At 37.7% G+C, this 20,471-nt stretch overlaps 1 protein-coding gene across 50 annotated transcripts in view; it reads right to left on the reverse strand.

Moving 5' to 3' along the window:
* adgrf6 (adhesion G protein-coupled receptor F6) overlaps positions 1 to 20,471 on the reverse strand; it is a 149,490-nt gene that overhangs the window by 6,526 nt on the left and 122,493 nt on the right. For 33 of the 50 annotated variants that reach the window (XM_048207215.1, XM_048207214.1, XM_048207264.1 and 30 more), the window contains 31 exons: positions 19,495 to 19,641; positions 19,154 to 19,300; positions 18,733 to 18,873; positions 18,402 to 18,548; positions 18,077 to 18,223; positions 17,750 to 17,896; positions 17,332 to 17,478; positions 16,991 to 17,137; positions 16,662 to 16,808; positions 16,339 to 16,485; positions 15,914 to 16,060; positions 8,748 to 8,894; positions 8,498 to 8,644; positions 7,963 to 8,109; positions 7,551 to 7,697; positions 7,309 to 7,455; positions 6,881 to 7,027; positions 6,596 to 6,742; positions 6,285 to 6,413; positions 5,937 to 6,083; positions 5,517 to 5,663; positions 5,169 to 5,315; positions 4,851 to 4,985; positions 4,503 to 4,649; positions 4,093 to 4,239; positions 3,745 to 3,891; positions 3,427 to 3,561; positions 3,079 to 3,225; positions 2,669 to 2,815; positions 1,477 to 1,494; positions 391 to 500 (listed from right to left, as the gene is read on the reverse strand). In XM_048207215.1, the coding sequence (XP_048063172.1) occupies positions 391 to 500; positions 1,477 to 1,494; positions 2,669 to 2,815; positions 3,079 to 3,225; positions 3,427 to 3,561; positions 3,745 to 3,891; positions 4,093 to 4,239; positions 4,503 to 4,649; positions 4,851 to 4,985; positions 5,169 to 5,315; positions 5,517 to 5,663; positions 5,937 to 6,083; positions 6,285 to 6,413; positions 6,596 to 6,742; positions 6,881 to 7,027; positions 7,309 to 7,455; positions 7,551 to 7,697; positions 7,963 to 8,109; positions 8,498 to 8,644; positions 8,748 to 8,894; positions 15,914 to 16,060; positions 16,339 to 16,485; positions 16,662 to 16,808; positions 16,991 to 17,137; positions 17,332 to 17,478; positions 17,750 to 17,896; positions 18,077 to 18,223; positions 18,402 to 18,548; positions 18,733 to 18,873; positions 19,154 to 19,300; positions 19,495 to 19,641 (4,343 nt within the window). The remainder of the gene's footprint in view (positions 1 to 390; positions 501 to 1,476; positions 1,495 to 2,668; positions 2,816 to 3,078; positions 3,226 to 3,426; positions 3,562 to 3,744; positions 3,892 to 4,092; positions 4,240 to 4,502; positions 4,650 to 4,850; positions 4,986 to 5,168; positions 5,316 to 5,516; positions 5,664 to 5,936; positions 6,084 to 6,284; positions 6,414 to 6,595; positions 6,743 to 6,880; positions 7,028 to 7,308; positions 7,456 to 7,550; positions 7,698 to 7,962; positions 8,110 to 8,497; positions 8,645 to 8,747; positions 8,895 to 15,913; positions 16,061 to 16,338; positions 16,486 to 16,661; positions 16,809 to 16,990; positions 17,138 to 17,331; positions 17,479 to 17,749; positions 17,897 to 18,076; positions 18,224 to 18,401; positions 18,549 to 18,732; positions 18,874 to 19,153; positions 19,301 to 19,494; positions 19,642 to 20,471) is intronic. The other 17 variants (XM_048207261.1, XM_048207232.1, XM_048207231.1 and 14 more) reach the window with 16 other exon arrangements.

A 20,471-nucleotide genomic window follows, 5' to 3' on the forward strand; every position in this document is an offset into this window, starting at 1 on the left:
GGCTGCTCTCCTGTCATTAAACAGATATCTTTATGTCATATGGACAGTTAATTATGTATTTAATGTGATTTAGTATGACAATTAGTCATACGTCATCAGAAAATAAAGGCTCTATTCCAATACTCTGACTAGTTAAACCATAATGTACATTTTTATTAAGATGAGAAGGAAGAAATGTTAAATGAATAAACATATTTGCCCAAAAAGTACTCTATATTACTGTTTTATAAACCTTGCATTAATCATTTGCATGCCCTCTAGAGGTCAAACGGAACTGGAATATTTTGTTCTTCAAAGTTTTTTTTTTAATGTTTTTATATTAAATTTTATTCAACTTTAAATAAGCATAAACAATCAATACAAATTATAAACAAAATATGAAATACTCACCGCTGACTGAAATTGTTGAGCATAGCGTTGGTACTTCTCATTAGTGGGGTCGTTCAGACTGGTATCAAAATCTTCTTCTATTTTCATCGACATTTTAACTGTGAACAAGACTAAACAAGACAAAAAAGTGCATTTACTCATCTGTTTCAGTCATTTTTTTTTGGTCACCCACCATATTTATGACCATCAGCAGGACAAATGGTGGTGGATTCAAAAATGCTTGTTTTTAAATCTCTTAATGGTTCAGCGCCAAGTTATTTATCGGATTTGATTAATCTGTATGCTCCGTCAAGAGCATCAAGGTCTGCTGACCATTTGCTTTTAGCTGTTCCAAGGGTAAAACTGAAGAGCAGGGGTGACTGAGCATTTGCAGGGGCGGCCCCGAAGCTCTGGAACAGTCTGCCTCTCTACACCAGACAGACTCAAACACTTGAGGTCTTTTAAATTCTGGCCTAAAAACTTATTTTTACAGTCTGGCGTTCGATGCTATGTGAGAGCTGCTTTCTTTTACTGTTTTATTGTGTCTTAAGTGCTTTTCCTTTATGGTGCTGACTGTTTGTATTATTGATTATGTTTTCTTTTTGTATGTACAGCACTTTGATAAACACTTGTTGTTTTAAAAAAGTGCTTTATAAATTAATTTTGACTTTGATATTGACTTCATAAAGTGAGAAACACACACTGGTTCACTATCCGTAATTACTAACGTAATGGTTTTTATACTGAACAAACTGTATATTCTACCCCCTACACTAACCCTACCCTTAAATCTACACATCACAGAAAGCTTTCTGCATTTTTACATTTTCAAAAAAAACAACAACAAAAAAAAAACAACAAAAAAATAATTTAGTATGTTTATTAATCTATTTCCCCCATGGGGACTGCTGGCTGGTCCCCACAATGTAGGTGATTTCAGGTTTTACTATCCATGTGGAGACCATTTGGACCCAACAATGTAATATAAACCTGTACACACACAGTCTTGGTTGTGTCTATAATTTGTTTTCCTAAACAGGTACAATATATAATATTTATATATATATATATATATATATATATATATTTTTTTTTTTTTGTACATACCTTCTGGTGCTGTCGTCACTTTAGAATATTTCAGCAAACAAACAAACAAAAAGAAAGAAAAATTATAAACCTCATTACATATTTTCTATGATTTTCTGCATTCACAATCAAAGCAAAAAAGAAATTATCCAATAAACCATTTATGAATGTTGTTTTGATTTAAAAATGCAAATGTAAAATGAATGAATTTCTTAAAAATGTGAGACTAAGAATCAAATTTAATATTATGATTTGCAACATAAGTAAATGATCTTTGGATTATATCAGAGTTTAAGGGAATGAGATTTGGTTTTGTTGCAGTGAATGCACTCAAATATGAGCAAAGTTAATTTCCCATTTCCTGAACATGATAAATCAATTTCAGAAATGTTTGCATTTGTGTAATTTCTTGAAATGCACGGAGCCAACTATCAAATTTACATTTAAAAACAAAAACAACATATTGTTTTACCTTGATGGGACTCGTATCAAAATGTGAGGCTACTGTTAATAACTTCAAACTTTTAATAACTTTAAAAGATTGAACAATTATTTCAATAGAGATAATAATAAACAGCAAATACAGGATTAAAGCCTGCATGCTGCCCCTACTAGCTGTCGAGTAGTGTTTACGTAATATGGTAATATGCAACATAAATTAATAACGCATTATTCATTTCTCTGGCTGACATATCACCACCTTGGAATTATAAGGTTTTATCTGCATTATGATTAGTTTTGAGATATTGAGCTTCAACATTTTTGCATTCAATACTCTTTTTTGGATAGACCCTTTGTTTTCCAAAAAAAACCCAAAATGTACACAACTTAAAAACAAACAAACAAAACAGAATAAGAATATGTGAATAACTCAATATTGACAAAAATGTCAGATAGAACCTTAACATTCCAAGTTGTCGATATGTGGTTTGAAAATCTTGCACAGCTCTTCTGTGATAAAAACATGCTCTGGTATGGAAAACAATTAATATTAATAAATAATTCAATTGGCATTCTAATAACTGTAAAAAGGTGATATTATTGTATACGCCTGTTGTCATCAAAATTATTTTGTGGTATATCAGTTTTTTTTCTACAGTACATACCTAGGTATTTATAAAAGTGATATCAAAGATAAATCACATGGATAAACTCTAGCTAATAGGTTGTAATTCAAGGTTAGCGTAAACACAAATCTAAATATAAAATGTACCTCTACATGGGTTACTGATGCTGATGATGAGATCTGAGTTTGTTGCAGTGAATCCATTCAAACATGAGCAACTGTAACTTCCTATTTCATTTGTGCAGTTGGAATTTGGACCACATACAGATGGACTGATCAGACATTCATCTATATCTATGGAGGGAAAACAATTTAAATTTTCCTTTAATACATACAAGTATGACATAGATAAAACATAAAAAAGACAAATGGTATCTCACAAAATAATACACAAACCTAAGATTGAGAAAGTGTATTAACTTTTTTTTTTTTTAAACAAACGATCACAAAATTAATATTTTGTAAAGCACCACATGCAACAGAAACAAACTAACAAAAATTAATTATACACCTCTCAATACTTATTTTAAGCTTTAAGCTTTTGCTGTCAATCATACCTTTGCATGGGTTACTGCTGTTTATAGGGAGGTTTGGATCTGTTACAACATATCCACTCTTGCAAGAGCAATTGTGACTCCCAACAGTGTTGTTGCAGATTGAGTTTGGACCACAGATGTCTGATATCTCAACACATTCATCCACATCTTTATTAAAAGGAAGTTCAGAGGAAAATAACAGTTTATGTCACTCATTCATATGTGAAGGTTAACACATTCTTTGGCATCTTTACAACAGAATGCTTCATTTACAAAAATGATATCAAAGTTAAAATCACATGGATAAACTCTAGCTAATAGTTTGTAATTCAAAGTTAGCGGAAACACAAATCTAAATATAAAATGTACCTCTACATATGTTATTGAGATTTGAGTTTGTTGCAGTGAATCCATCCAAACATGAGCAACTGTAACTTCCTATTTGATTTTTGCAGTTGGAATTTGGACCACATACAGATGGACTGAACTGACATTCATTTATATCTAGAGGGGAAAAATAATGTAAATTTGCTTTAATACACACAAGTGTAAACAGGTAAAACATGTAAGACAAAAGGTATCTCACAACATAATACAGAAACAAACTAATAAAAATTAATTATAGACCTCTCAATAATTATTTTTTTTTGTCATGAATTTGTAACAATCTTTTGCTGTCAATCATACCTTTGCATGGGTTACTGCTGTTTATAGGGAGGTTTGAGTCTGTTACATCATATCCACTCATGCAAGAGCAATTGTGACTCCCAACAGTGTTGTTGCAGATTGAGTTTGGACCACAGACGTCTGATATCTCAACACATTCATCCACATCTTTATTAAAAGGAAGTTCAGAGGAAAATAACAGTTTATGTCACTCATTCATATGTGAAAGCCAACACATTCTTTGGCATCTTTACAACACAATGCTTCATTTACAAAAATGATATCAAAGTTAAAATCACATGGATAAACTCTAGCCAATAGGTTGTAATTCAAGGTTAGCGTAAACACAAATCTAAATATAAAATGTACCTCTACATGGGTTACTGATGCTGATGATGAGATCTGAGTTTGTTGCAGTGAATCCATTCAAACATGAGCAACTGTAACTTCCTATTTCATTTGTGCAGTTGGAATTTGGACCACATACAGATGGACTGATCAGACATTCATCTATATCTATGGAGGGAAAACAATTTAAATTTTCCTTTAATACATACAAGTATGACATAGATAAAACATAAAAAAGACAAATGGTATCTCACAAAATAATACACAAACCTAAGATTGAGAAAGTGTATTAACTTTTTTTTTTTTTAAACAAACGATCACAAAATTAATATTTTGTAAAGCACCACATGCAACAGAAACAAACTAACAAAAATTAATTATACACCTCTCAATACTTATTTTAAGCTTTAAGCTTTTGCTGTCAATCATACCTTTGCATGGGTTACTGCTGTTTATAGGGAGGTTTGGATCTGTTACAACATATCCACTCTTGCAAGAGCAATTGTGACTCCCAACAGTGTTGTCGCAGATTGAGTTTGGACCACAGACGTCTGATATCTCAACACATTCATCCACATCTTTATTAAAAGGAAGTTCAGAGGAAAATAACAGTTTATGTCACTCATTCATATGTGAAGGTTAACACATTCTTTGGCATCTTTACAACAGAATGCTTCATTTACAAAAATGATATCAAAGTTAAAATCACATGGATAAACTCTAGCTAATAGTTTGTAATTCAAAGTTAGCGGAAACACAAATCTAAATATAAAATGTACCTCTACATATGTTATTGAGATTTGAGTTTGTTGCAGTGAATCCATCCAAACATGAGCAACTGTAACTTCCTATTTGATTTTTGCAGTTGGAATTTGGACCACATACAGATGGACTGAACTGACATTCATTTATATCTAGAGGGGAAAAATAATGTAAATTTGCTTTAATACACACAAGTGTAAACAGGTAAAACATGTAAGACAAAAGGTATCTCACAACATAATACAGAAACAAACTAATAAAAATTAATTATAGACCTCTCAATAATTATTTTTTTTTGTCATGAATTTGTAACAATCTTTTGCTGTCAATCATACCTTTGCATGGGTTACTGCTGTTTATAGGGAGGTTTGAGTCTGTTACATCATATCCACTCATGCAAGAGCAATTGTGACTCCCAACAGTGTTGTTGCAGATTGAGTTTGGACCACAGACGTCTGATATCTCAACACATTCATCCACATCTTTATTAAAAGGAAGTTCAGAGGAAAATAACAGTTTATGTCACTCATTCATATGTGAAAGCCAACACATTCTTTGGCATCTTTACAACACAATGCTTCATTTACAAAAATGATATCAAAGTTAAAATCACATGGATAAACTCTAGCCAATAGGTTGTAATTCAAGGTTAGCGTAAACACAAATCTAAATATAAAATGTACCTCTACATGTGTTACTGATGCTGATGGTGAGATATGAGTTTGTTACAGTGAATCCATTCAAACATGAGCAACTGTAACTTCCTATTTCATTTGTGCAGTTGGAATTTGGACCACATACAGATGGACTGACCAGACATTCATCTATATCTATGGAGGGAAAACAATTTAAATTTTCCTTTAATACATACAAGTATGAACAGATAAAACATAAAAAAGACAAATGGTATCTCACAAAATAATACACAAACGTAAGATTGAGAAAGTGTATTAACTTTTTTTTTTAAAACAAACGATCACAAAATTAATATTTTGTAAAGCACCACATGCAACAGAAACAAACTAACAAAAATTAATTATACACCTCTCAATACTTATTTTCTTTGTCATGAATTTGAAACAAGCTTTTGCTGTCAATCATACCTCTGCATGTGTTACTGCTGTTTATAGGGAGGTTTGGATCTGTTACAACATATCCACTCTTGCAAAAGCAATTGTAACTCCCAACAGTGTTGTTGCAGATTGAGTTTGTACCACAGACGTCTGATATCTCAACACATTCATCCACATCTTTATTAAAAGGAAGTTCAGAGGAAAATAACAGTTTATCTCACTCATTCATATGTGAAGGTCAACACATTCTTTGGCATCTTTACAACAGAATGCTTCATTTACAAAAATGATATCAAAGTTAAAATCACATGGATAAACTCTAGCTAATAGTTTGTAATTCAAAGTTAGCGTAAACACAAATCTAAATATAAAATGTACCTCTACATATGTTATTGAGATTTGAGTTTGTTGCAGTGAATCCATCCGAACATGAGCAACTGTAACTTCCTATTTGATTTTTGCAGTTGGAATTTGGACCACATGGACTGAACTGACATTCATTTATATCTAGAGGGGAAAAATAATGTAAATTTGCTTTAATACACACAAGTGTAAACAGGTAAAACATGTAAGACAAAAGGTATCTCACAACATAATACAGAAACAAACTAATAAAAATTAATTATACACCTCTCAATAATTATTTTTTTTGTCATGAATTTGTAACAATCTTTTGCTGTCAATCATACCTTTGCATGGGTTATTGCTGTTTATAGGGAGGTTTGGATCTGTTACATTATATCCACTCATGCAAGAGCAATTGTGACTCCCAACAGTGTTGTTGCAGATTGAGTTTGGACCACAGACGTCTGATATCTCAACACATTCATCCACATCTTTATTAAAAGGAAGTTCAGAGGAAAATAACAGTTTATGTCAAAAATGATATCAAAGTTAAAATCACATGGATAAACTCTAGCCAATAGGTTGTAATTCAAGGTTAGCGTAAACACAAATCTAAATATAAAATGTACCTCTACATGTGTTATTGATGCTGATGGTGAGATTTGAGTTTGTTGCAGTGAATCCATCCAAACATGAGCAATTATAACTTCCTATTTCATTTGTGCAGTTGGAATTTGGACCACATACAGATGGACTGATCAGACATTCATCTATATCTATGAAAAAAGGAAATTTAAAAAGTGATTTAAAACAGTTAGATGTATAAAAAGACATCTATACAAGCAGTATACAAATTAAGTAGCAATGTTAACATTTTCCAAAAATAAATAAATAAATAAATGAATAAATTGTAAATAAAAAAGTATGGATCCTGAACCTATTCTAAAACTATCTTTAAAAAAAAAACATTTTTAAAATATGCAATGACCTAATGTTTAAAAATGTAAAAAATACTTGTGAATTGCAATTCAGAATATCAAATAAACAAAAAACTTACCGATGCATGGGTTGTTTTTATTAATAGCTTGATTACCATGTGTGACATTATATCCATTCCAACAAAAGCATGAGAAGCTTCCATTGTAATTGTAACAGTAAGAGTTCGGCCCACATACTGATGGAGGGTCAAGACATTCATAAATATCTGAAACAAAGTAATTGATAAAGTAAACAGTTGGCAGAAGATTAAGGCAGTAAAAACTGTAACAATATGTTCAGAGCTTCAGCTGTCAATCATACCTCTGCATGGGTTATTGCTGTTTATAGGGAGGTTTGGATCTGTTACATTATATCCACTCATGCAAGAGCAATTGTAACTCCCAACAGCGTTGTGGCAGATTGAGTTTGGACCACAGACGTCTGATATCTCAAAGCATTCATCCACATCTTTGGTAAAAGAAAATTACAGATATAAAAATGGCCCTTTCCTCTTTAGGTGACTCAAACAGAATGTGGAGGTCAGCTCGCCTAACATTACAATCTAATATTACATTTAGAAAATTTTATCCAAAGTAGAAAACACTGAAACATCAATGTTATCATTAAAACATTTGTATTTATTTTAATAAAATGTATTGGACTAATAGTGTACAAAAGCATCTAGTTCATTATTCAATGTTAGAGAACACAGAGATCTGAATATAGAATGTACCTCTACATGTGTTATTGATGCTGATGGTGAGACTGGAGTTTGTTACAGTGAATCCATCCAAACATGAGCAATTGTAACTTCCTATTTCATTTGTGCAGTTGGAATCAGGGCCACATATAGATGGACTGAGCAGACATTCATTTATATCTATGGAAAAATGTAATTAAAAATTAAAGTAATCACTTTAATTAATTAAAAACTGATTTAATTATCACAAACACCTGAAGACATGAAATACATTTATCTCATGGCATTCATATGTCTATATAAAGGAGAATATAAATCAAGAAGGTAGAAGCTGAGCACAACAGGCCAGAACAAATGTAAACTTATCTCCTAAAGAAAAAGAGCTGGATAAAAATAGTATTTCAGCCCTAAACTTACAAATCCAAACTGCATGTGCTAGCTAAATAAATAAATATAAACAATAAATTAAAAAAAATGAAATAAACAAACAATGATTGCATATTTGATAAAGACATATCTGAAATTATTCAACAATCATAACAGAGAATATTACAAAGTGCAAACTTACCGATGCATGGGTTACTTTTGGCAATCTTCTTATTTCCATCTGAGACGTTATATCCTTCCCAACAAGAGCACGAGAAGCTTCCATTGTAATTGTAACAGTGAGAGTTTGGCCCACATACTGATACTGAGTCAAGACATTCATAAATATCTGAAATGAAATTTTTGATAAAGAGAAAGGTTACGTTTGATTTGACAAAAGATTTTAGACAGTACAAATACAAACTGCTCAGTGCTTCAGCTGTCAATCATACCTTTGCATGGGTTACTGCTGTTTATAGGGAGATTTGAGTCTGTTACATTATATCCACTCATGCAAGAGCAATTGTAACTCCCAACAGTGTTGTTGCAGATTGAGTTTGGACCACAGACGTCTGATCTCTCAACACATTCATCCACATCTTAATTAAAAGAAAATTACAGACACAAAAAGAACAGTTTCCTCTTTAGGTCACTCATTCAGAATGTGAATGAAAACTTATAAACTGCCTAACATTACAATCTAATATTACATTTAGAATATTTTATCCATAGTATGAAATGCTGAAACTTCATAATTTTAGCATTAAAAAAAATTTGCTATTTATTTTAATAAAATCGTTTGGACTCTTGGTGTACAAAAAATGTCTCAGTTACAAAGGTAACCCTCATTCCCTGAAGGAGGGAACGGAGACTTACGTCGGATAGACCGATGAATAGGAATCTCGCTAGAGAGGCCAATCTACTTTGAGTGTGACTAAAATGAGCCAATGCACATTGGCATGCAATCATATGCAGCAGCTGCTTGCCTCGCAGCGCGGGTATATAATGAGCAGCAGGTGTGTTGCATCTTCAGGTTTTCTCTGAGGAGCCGAACCGGATAGGCGGCAGCATCAGCGGGGTACAGCGACTGTGGCAACGGGACGTACGTCTCCGTTCCCTCCTTCAGGGAATGAAGGTTACCTTTGTAACCGAGACATTCCCATTCAGTCGGTCACGTTTGACGTACGTCAGACAGACCGACGAATAGGAATCCCTACCAAAGCGCCACAGGAGCTGCCCCCTTCCAGCGCTCTGTTGTAAGCCACCTGAACCCCCTTGCCTAAGGACGGTGGGACAGGGCTAACACAGAGAGTGTCGATCACTGCTGTTCCCCAAAAACCCACTCAGTGAGACTATTGGATAACACTGGGAAAGCGTAGCCTTTCGCTGGGAAAGGAACGCTGCGGAAGCCACATCCTTCCCTGAAGGAGTTATGTGGAGAAGACATATGGGATCCCTGTAGGGTCACACATATGATACCCAGCCTAAACCCAGTTCTCGAGGATACAACGGAAAATAGGCCTGGCGCAGACGCTCCGCCACGTCAGCTGCCGAAGGGAGATCAGAGGACTCAACAGGGTCTGCCTTGTAGGGACTCTCTGGAGTAAAAAGTGCATGTAAGCGCAGCAAGCCGACACTAAGCCGGGGCCTCTCGGTGCCTCTGACCTGAGGTGAGAACATGGGAGGTGACCGGCTCAACACGAAGGCTATAGAATCTAGCCAACGTGTAGGTGTCGCCCAGCCCGTAGCTCTACAAATGTCTGTCAGCGAGGCGCCACGAGCCAGCGCCCAGGAGGATGCGACACCTCTCGTGGAGTGAGCATGCAACCTGAGCGGGCAGGGCACGCCTTGAGCTTGGTAAGCCAAGGTGATGGCGTCCACTATCCAGTGGGCCATCCGTAACAGACAAAGAGCTGGTCTGAGGTCCTGAAGCTTTGGGTTCTGTCTATGTACAGTCGCAAAGTGAGGACTGGACAGAGCAAAGCCAGGGCTGGGTCTGCCTCCTCCGGGGGCAGCACTTGCGGGCTCACTACCTGGTCCCTGAAGGGAGTGGTAGGAACCTTGGGCACATAGCCAGGCCGGGGTCTCAGTACCACATGGCTGTCACCCGGCCCGAATTCTAGGCACGATTCGTTGACCGAAAATGCCTGCAGGTCCCCTACCCTCTTGACGGAGGCCAATGCAACCAGCAGAAAAGTCTTCATAGACAGAATCTTAAAGTCTGCTGACTGCAAGGGCTCAAAGGGAGCATTCTGGAGTGCTTTCAGCACCAGAGCAAGGTCCCAAGAGGGTATTGAGGGGGGTCGAGGAGGATTTAACCGTCTCGCCCCCCTAAGGAACCTGACGACCAGGGGTGAATTTCCGAAAGCATCGTTAACCAACTATGGTCGTAAGTCCCATTGAACTCTATTGGTAACCACAGAACTTGCGACCATAGTTCACTTTGGGAAACGCACCCCTGGTTGTGCTTACCAACAGACTTGCCATCGATGTGGTCGTGGTATGCGGAAATAGCAGCAGCATGAACTTTGAGGGTGGAGGGTGACAGCCTACGCTCCAACCCTTGCTGCAAGAATGAAAGCATGACTCTGATCGAACATCTTCGGGGGTCTTCTCGGCGAGAAGAGCACCACTCGACGAACAGGTTCCACTTCAGGGCGTAAGCACGTCTCATAGATGGTGCACGTGCCGAAGTGATGGTGTTAAGTACCTAGGGGGGTAAGTCACCTAGAACCTCTGCGTCCCGTTCAGGGACCAGACATGGAGTTTCCAGAGGTCTGGACGCGGGTGCCAAAGTTGACCTGAAGGCCCAACTGGCTGAGTTGACTGAGCACCAGGTCCCTGTGTTCGCACAACTGATCCTGTGACTGAGCTAGAATGAGCCAGTCGTTGAGATAGTTAACCCTCAGGGGTCTGAGGATTTTTGGGGCCCTGGAGAAGTTTTGACATGCCATGACATTTGTGCTTTGTTCAGTTGTTCATAAACATATTAATGACAAAAGTGTCATTACACTGTATTCAGCACAAACTAGGCTACAATAATATGTGAGGAACATGTATGTACATGTTTGTGTTTTTGAAGGAATAACGTTTATGCGTGGTTATTGAAAAAACAAAAAACTTAAGTCACTGAAATAAGGCCAAATAAAATATATTAAAACTGTGTTCACAAGGATTCTGGGTATTGGAGGTTGTAGACTAGAGTTTTTGCTTCAGAATGAAGTAAAAATTATCCTTCCTACTCCTTCATATAAAACAATAGAGAGATTTAAATTTTCTAAGACACTTTTGGTCAAGAAACACAGTATGCATGGAGGCGTGAATCCTCATGTATAATGGGTGATTCTCACCTGAGAATACAAAAGAATTGAATAATAATGACCTGAAATTACTTGCATATTAATGAGGCCTTTCAGTCAGGTAGGCTGTGAAAAAACCCTCTGTGATCATGCTGATAACAGGATTAAAGTCCACTCAGGACAACAAAAAAACAAGATTTTTGTGATCTCATGCATGCACGTATTATTGCACATGATATGAAGAAAATTTTGTATAGGCCTATGTTAAATTACACTACCAGTCAAAAGATTGAACACATTGCCATTATAATGTTTTTAAAAGAAGTCTCAAGTCTCTAACCAAATAATGGTTTTCTATTTTAATATACTTTAAAATATAATGTATTTCTGTGATGCAAAGCGTCTGAACATTCCTACCTCTAGGGCATTTCATATAGGCTACTATATTTGTTATATTATAGAGCCTAAATGTTGATGAGCAGTTGACAAACTATACATCATTAAAAAGATCTAAGACTCAAGCTTCACATTTTGACTCTTAAAATCTTATATTGACCATAATTTCTTAATATGCTTAAAAGCATACACATTTGGAGAAATATTGATGGATTCTCATATGTTTATATCAATTTTCTATACAGAGGAGTAATATTTATTATTCTATATTTATTGTCATCATTATGAGCGCTGGATGCTGTGTTTCTAATTCATACTTGCAGCCGGAGGGCGCTCTGCCCATTTTGTCCACAAATGCCTCAGTAAAAGAAGAGGCATATCATGTGACAATCAAGGAACTAACAGAGGCAAGAGATCGCTAAATATGGCTATTCAAAACACTTTTGAAGACAATAAATACACGATTGAGATGATGTATGCATGTATTGACTGAATTTGCGTCTGAATAGCGCTGGCTCCGTGGGCGTGGCCGCATTAGCGGATAATGAGCTGAATCACAGACTTCTGACATGGCTCTCTTTTCATACAGATTACATAAACACAGAAGGTTTGTTTTCGATTTGACTTATATGTTTTAAAACCTGACATCTTAACGTTTTTTTAGACATAAGTGTATTTTTTTTGTCTTTAGTATTCACTAAGTTACAGTTCATTTTCTAAGAACTATCAGATTGGACTTCGTTCAGAGGGAGACGAGAGATCATGCATCATGTTAGTTTTCTTTATTTTACAAAAAGCACAACATTTTGTTTTTACTCTGAGTGTATACAAATGAAAGAAGATATTCCACAGATTAAAATGGTGTATAACTCTTAATTGTATGTGCAACATTGACGGAGTATTTTGAGTCTCTTTCACACTGATAAGAAAAAAACCACGGTGGTATCGCCAGCGATACCCTCAGACCTCAGAGTGTTAAGGATGCGAACACTCTGTTCTCTCATGGGAACAAGGGCTCCCTCCATGACTTTCGTGAAGACACGGGGAGACAGGGCCAGCCCGAAGGGTAGGACCTTGTACTGATATTCTCGACCCTCGAACGCAAAGCGCAGGAACGGCCTGTGTCGAGGTAGAATCGAAACATGAAAGTACGTGTCCTTCAGGTCAATCGCGGCAAATCAATCTTGGGGACGGATGCACTAGAAAATGCATTTCTGCGTGAGCATTTTGAATGGTAGCTTGTGGAGGCTCCCATTCAAAACTCGCAGGTCCAAGATCGGTCATAACCCACCGCTTTTCTTGGGTACAATGAAGTAGGGACTGTAGAACCCTGACCTCATATCAGCTGGAGGGACCGGCTCTATCGCGTCCTTCACCAGTAGGACCGCGATCTCCGCACGCAAGACATGGGCATTGACAGCTTTCACTGCAGTGAGGTGGACGCCCCTGAACTTGGGGGGACGCCGGGCGAACTGAATCGCATAGCCGAGCCTGATGGTCCGAATAAGCCAGCGAGACAGACTGGGGAGTGTTAACCAGGCTCGCAGAGACCGTACAAGCGGGACCAAAGGGACTACAGGCGTACCCGCAGCAGGGCAGCGAGGTGGAACACAGGGACATGGCTCGGGAGGCTCTCTCTGCGAGGCGGCCCGAAGCGGGGTCAGAGTGTGCTGTGCAACACTTACCTGGTTCCACGGTCGGGCAGGGGGCGCAGGAGAGCCTTTGTTGCCTTCTCGACTGCACGCTGCTGCCCTCTGGTGAAAGAAAAGGGGGATAAGAGTGGTGAGGTTTTTCTCCTCCCACTGCTCTCCGAGCCCTCTTCAGACCCAGAGATGGAGGACTGCTCTTTTTTTTTGGAAATTTGGGTGCTGCCGGCTGTTGGGCCAGCGGCGGAACAGAAACAAACCCAACAAACAGGATTTACCACCCGGCCCTCCTCCGGGGGAGGAAGAGCAGCCCCACCCATCTCTGGGTCACCCGTCTTAGGGGTGATTTTTCACTAACCACTTAAACAGCAGCAGAGACGGGAGGCGTCATCTTCCTGCAGCAGACACAGTAGAGCAGGCTGGGCCGGAGTTTTCTGCAGGGGACGACACCCTTGGCAACGAGCAGACTGAGGGCCCACGAGGAACTCAATGGTTTGTTGGGGGAAGTTCCCTGGTCTGCTACTAACTGAGGAGAACTGCTGGGTTCAGTCCCCGACAGTGTCACCGAAAAGGCCACCTTGTGAAAGCGTTTTAGCTTGACGACCTCTCGCACCTCAGCAAGGTAAGCCAGGGGGCACTTCTGGACAACTGAGGTGGACATTGTCTGGCCGAGGGCCTGCGCCGTGACTTTGATCATGGTTAGTCAACTAGCGCAGCTCAACCCCGGCTCAGAACTACCCTCATGCATAAAGAGTGCCTTGGCCTCACATGCAGGGTGGGTGTGGTCTGTAAACGGCCACCCAACCCAAGAGGGTAGTGAGAGAGTAAAAACTTTATGCAGATTTTGGCACTTTTGGCATTCCATATTTATGGCACCAATATAACTCCATACTGCCAAGTTTTCCATGCACATCCGGAACACCCGGGAAAGCATGGCTGTAAACTCTGAATCTGAGTCAGCATAAGCACACACCATTACAGTGGGCAGCGTCACCCTCATTTCCAGAGCATAACAGCCCTCTCTCCGATGCTGCAATCAACATCTGACCCTCAGCTGGACCTTGAATGAAATGCTAGGTTCCCCTATGAGAAGGACCAGCAATCCAATCCAGAAGCTGCACAGCATGCAATGCGCTAGAGAGGGAGGGGCCCTAGGGGGTTGGTTCCCCGAAGGAACCCCTCAACCTCAAGTCACCCAAGCCATTTCACCAAAGTAGACCTCTTCTGGTGCACCAGAGAGGGCGCTACAATGGAGATTAGGCAAGGAGACCACGCATCTAGAGCGCCGAGCGAGTGACAACCCGCGCTGCAGCCCGACAGCTCGACGGCACACGACATGCAGAGGAGCGAGAGGTTTGCTCTCGCTGATCTCCATGGTCTCCCAGAGTGTTGGGCAGACCCACGGCTGTGCTTTTATACACAAGCGGCAGCTGGCCAACAACAGAAGGGACTCAAGCTTACCGGAGAAAGAAGAGTCATGACCGGCGTGTCGACGTAATCATGTTCTCATACGAAAACATGAACCACCCACGAACATCGTTTCAGCACGCGCCCAGACATGTGAAACAGTGATCGTGGCCGTCAGTGAGGACAGGAAACAACCGTATCCAGAAACACACAAATAGAATGTCATCTTTAAAAAGACGCAAGCTCTACTTGTGTAAGCTATTTTAGGGACTTTACTCTTTTAAAGTGCTGAAGCACGCAGGGGAACGGCCGTCGCAACACAGACAGGAATGGTGTGCAGCCTGTCGTGTACTCTCTCTCTTTGAAGGCGCTCACTCTTACCAGCCGTAAAAACGGCTTTCAGCACTCGAAGCCCACCGTACCAACCGTGAGAACAGCCTTCTGATGCAAAAAAAAAACTAAACAAAAAAAAAAACAGAAAATAAAGAGAGGATTTCGACCCCTCTGCTGTGCTGTTTGCCTGCACTCGAAAAAAAGAGAAGTTCAACCAAAAAGCTTGACTCGTCTTCTAGCAGACACTTGCTTGCAGAGAACAGGAACAAATACCGATCGGCTCCGAGGCGAAAAGCTGAAGAGGCAACGCACCTGCTGCTCATTATATACCCGTGCTGCGAGGTGAGCAGCTGCTGCATATGATTGCATGCCAATGTGCATTGGCTCGTTTTAGTTACACTCGAAGTAGATTGGCCTCTCTAGCGAGATTCCTATTCGTCGGTCTGTCCGACGTACGTCGAACGTGACCGACTGAATGGGAACATCTAGGTCATTATTCAATGTTAGAGAACACAGAGATCTGAATATAGAATGTACCTCTGCATGTGTTATTGATGCTGATGGTGAGACTGGAGTTTGTTACAATGAATCCATCCAAACATGAGCAATTGTAACTTCCTATTTCATTTGTGCAGTTGGAATTTGGACCACATACAGATGGACTGAACAGACATTCATCTATATCTATGGGGGGAAATAATTAAAATTTGCCTTAATTCATACAAGTATAGACAGATAAAACATGAAAGACAAATGGTATCTCACAACATAATAGACAAACTTAAGAAAAATACGGATTGAGAAAGTGTATTAACATTTTTTTATAAACAAACGAACACATAATTAATATTTTGTAAAGCAGCACCTGCAACAGAAACAAACTAACAAAAATTAATTATACACCTCTCAATACTTATTTTCTTTGTCATGAATTTGTAACAAGCTCTTGCTGTCAATCATACCTCTGCATGGGTTATTGCTGTTTATAGGGAGGTTTGGATCTGTTACATTATATCCACTCATGCAAGAGCAATTGTGACTCCCAACAGTGTTGTTGCAGATTGAGTTTGGACCACAGACATCTGATATCTCAACACATTCATTCACATCTTTATTAAAAGGAAGTTCAGAGGAAAAGAACAGTTTATGTCACTCATTCATATGTGAAACAACAGAATGCTTAATTTACAAAAATTATATCAAAGTTAAAATCACATGGATAAACTCTAGCTAATAGGTTGTAATTCAAGGTTAGCGTAAACACAAATCTAAATATAAAATGTACCTCTACATGTGTTATTGATGCTGATGGTGAGATTTGAGTTTGTTGCAGTGAATCCATCCAAACATGAGCAATTGTAACTTCCTATTTCATTTGTGCAGTTGGAATCAGGACCACATACAGATGGACTGAACTGACATTCATTTATATCTAGAGGGGAAAAATAATGTAAATATGCTTGAATACATACAAGTATAAACAGGTAAAACATGTAAGACAAATGGTATCTCACAACATAATACAGAAACAAACTAACAAAAATTTATTACACGCCTCCCAATACTCATTTTCTTTGTCATGAATTTGAAACAAGATTTTGCTGTCAATCATACCTTTGCATGTGTTACTGCTGTTTATAGGGAGGTTTGAGTCTGTTACATTATATCCACTCATGCAAGAGCAATTGTGTCTCCCAACAGTGTTGTTGCAGATTGAGTTTGGACCACAGACATCTGATATCTCAACACATTCATTCACATCTTCATTAAAAGGAAGTTTAGAGGAAAATAACAGTTTGGGTCACTTAAACAGTATATGAAGGTCAACTCAATCTTTACAACAGAATGCTTAATTTATGCAAATGATATCCAGGGTTAAAATCACATGGATAAACTCTAGCCAACAGGTTGTAATTCAAGATTAGAGTAAACATAAATCTAAATATAAAATGTACCTCTACATGTGTTATTGATGCTGATGGTGAGATTTGAGTTTGTTGCAGTGAATCCATCCAAACATGAGCAATTGTAACTTCCTATTTGATTTGTGCAGTTGGAATTTGGACCACATACAGATGGACTGAACTGACATTCATTTATATCTAGAGGGGGAAATAATTTAAATTTGCTTTATACAAGTGTAAACAGTTAAAACATGAAAGACAAATAGTTTCTCACAACATAATACACAAAATATACAAGAAAATATGGATTGAGAAAGCATATCAAAATTTTTTAAACAACCACAAAATTTAAGATTTTGTAAAGCAGCATGTGCAACAGAAACAAACTAACAAAAGTTAATTATATGCCTCCCAGTACTCATTTTCTTTGTCATGAATTTGTACAATGAGCTTTTGCTGTCAATCATACCTTTGCATGTGTTACTGCTGTTTATAGGGAGGTTTGAGTCTGTTACATTATATCCACTCATGCAAGAGCAATTGTGACTCCCAAAAGTGTTGTTGCAGATTGAGTTTGGACCACAGACGTCTGATATCTCAACACATTCATCCACATCTTTATTAAAAGGAAGATCAGAGGAAAAGAACAGTTTATGTCACTCATTCATATGTGAAGGTCAACACATTCTTTGGCATCTTTACAACATAATGCTTCATTTACAAAGACATGGAAAGTAAAAATCATAAGGATTATTCATGAATATAGCATCAATAGAAATCTGAATATAGAATGTACCTCTACATGTGTTATTGATGCTGACGCTGAGATTTGAGTTTGTTGCAGTGAATCCATCCAAACATGAGCAATTGTAACTTCCGATTTCATTTGAGCAGTTGGAATTTGGACCACATACAGATGGACTGATCAGACATTCATTTATATCTAGAGGGGAAAAATAATGTAAATATGCTTTAATACATACAAGTATAAACAGGTAAAACATGTAAGACAAATGGTATCTCACAACATAATACAGAAACAAACAAAAATTAATTATACACCTCCCAATACTCATTTTCTTTGTCAGGAATTTGAAACAAGCTTTTGCTGTCAATCATACCTTTGCATGGGTTACTGCTGTTTATAGGGAGGTTTGAGTCTGTTACATTATATCCACTCATGCAAGAGCAATTGTGACTCCCAACAGTGTTGTTGCAGATTGAGTTTGGACCACAGACGTCTGATATCTCAACACATTCATCCACATCTTCATTAAAAGGAAGTTGAGAGGAAAATATCAGTTTATGTCACTCATTCATATGTGAAGGTCAACACATTCTTTGGCATCTTTACAACACAATGCTTCATTTACAAAAAAAGACATGGAAAGTAAAAATCATATGGGTTATTCATGAATATAGCATCAATACAAATCTTAACATAAAATGTACCTCTACATGTGTTATTGATGCTGACGGTGAGATTTGAGTTTGTTGCAGTGAATCCATCCAAACATGAGCAATTGTAACTTCCTATTTCATTTGTGCAGTTGGAATTTGGACCACATGGACTGAACTGACATTCATTTATATCTAGAGGGGAAAAATAATGTAAATATGCTTTAATACATACAAGTATAAACAAATTAAACATGAAAGACAAATGGTATCTCACAACATAATAGACAAACTTAAGAAAAATTAGGATTGAGAAAGTGAATTAACATTTTTTTTTTAAACAAACAATCACAAAATTAATATTTTGTAAAGCACCACATGCAACAGAAACAAACTAACAAAAATTAATTTTACACCTCTAAATACTTATTTTCTTTGTCATGAATTTGTAACAAGCTTTTGCTGTCAATCATACCTTTGCATGTGTTACTGCTGTTTATAGGGAGGTTTGGATCTGTTACATTATATCCACTCATGCAAGAGCAATTGTGACTCCCAACAGTGTTGTTGCAGATTGAGTTTGGACCACAGACGTCTGATCTCTCAACACATTCATCCACATCTTTATTAAAAGGAAGTTTAGAGGAAAATAACAGTTTGGGTCACTTAAACAGTATATGAAGGTCAACTCAATCTTTACAACAGAATGCTTCATTTACGCAAATGATATCCAGGGTTAAAATCACATGGATAAACTCTAGCCAACAGGTTGTAATTCAAGATTAGAGTAAACATAAATCTAAATATAAAATGTACCTCTACATGTGTTATTGATGCTGATGGTGAGATTTGAGTTTGTTGCAGTGAATCCATCCAAACATGAGCAATTGTAACTTCCTATTTGATTTGTGCAGTTGGAATTTGGACCACATACAGATGGACTGATCAGACATTCATCTATATCTATGGGGGGGGGGAATAATGTAAATATGCTTTAATACATACAAGTATAAACAGGTAAAACATGTGAGACGAATGGTATTATTGGGTACAAATATTGTACCCAAGTACTTGTACTCCTCGACAATCTCTATAGGATTTTCGTGAATAACAGTAGTAACTGCCATCTGCTTATGGCAGTTACTACTGTTATTCACAAAAATCCTATAGAGATTGTTGAGGAGTACAAGTACTTGGGTACAATATTTGATAACCTGTTGAAATTTACTTCCAACACAGAGGTGATACTTCGGAAATGTCAGCAGCGGCAGTATCTTTTAAGGAAGCTCAATTCTTTTGGGGTCAATAAGAATATTCTCTCTTTGTTCTATTACTCTTACATTGAAAGTGTCATTTCATTCTCTATTGTTTGCTGGTTTCATTCTATCAGCCTTCAGAACAGAAATCATCTGGAGCATACAGTTAAAGTTTGTTCGAAAATTATTGGACTTCCTATTAGGACTCTTTCCACTATAAGTGAACAGCAAATGCTGAAGTTGGCTGGTAGGATTTTACATGACCCATCACACGTCTTGTTTTCTGAATTTGAGTGGCTCCCTTCAGGGCGACGACTTCGCTGTCCAGGTTGTAGGACACAAAGGAGGAATTCAACCTTCATTCCTAAAGTGTTTCAGCTTCTAAATTCTCAATCATTTCTGACCCCCAGGCTTACCATGTTGTGATTACATATTTTTAAAAAGCTTTAATGTTTTAAACGTTGATGTTTATTTGTCATATCTTAGAATACATACATGTTGTGTATATTGTGTTATTTATTTACTGTGTTGTGTTTT

The sequence above is a fragment of the Megalobrama amblycephala genome, linkage group LG11 (assembly GCF_018812025.1).
Source record: "Megalobrama amblycephala isolate DHTTF-2021 linkage group LG11, ASM1881202v1, whole genome shotgun sequence".
NCBI classification, from domain to species: domain Eukaryota; kingdom Metazoa; phylum Chordata; class Actinopteri; order Cypriniformes; family Xenocyprididae; genus Megalobrama; species Megalobrama amblycephala.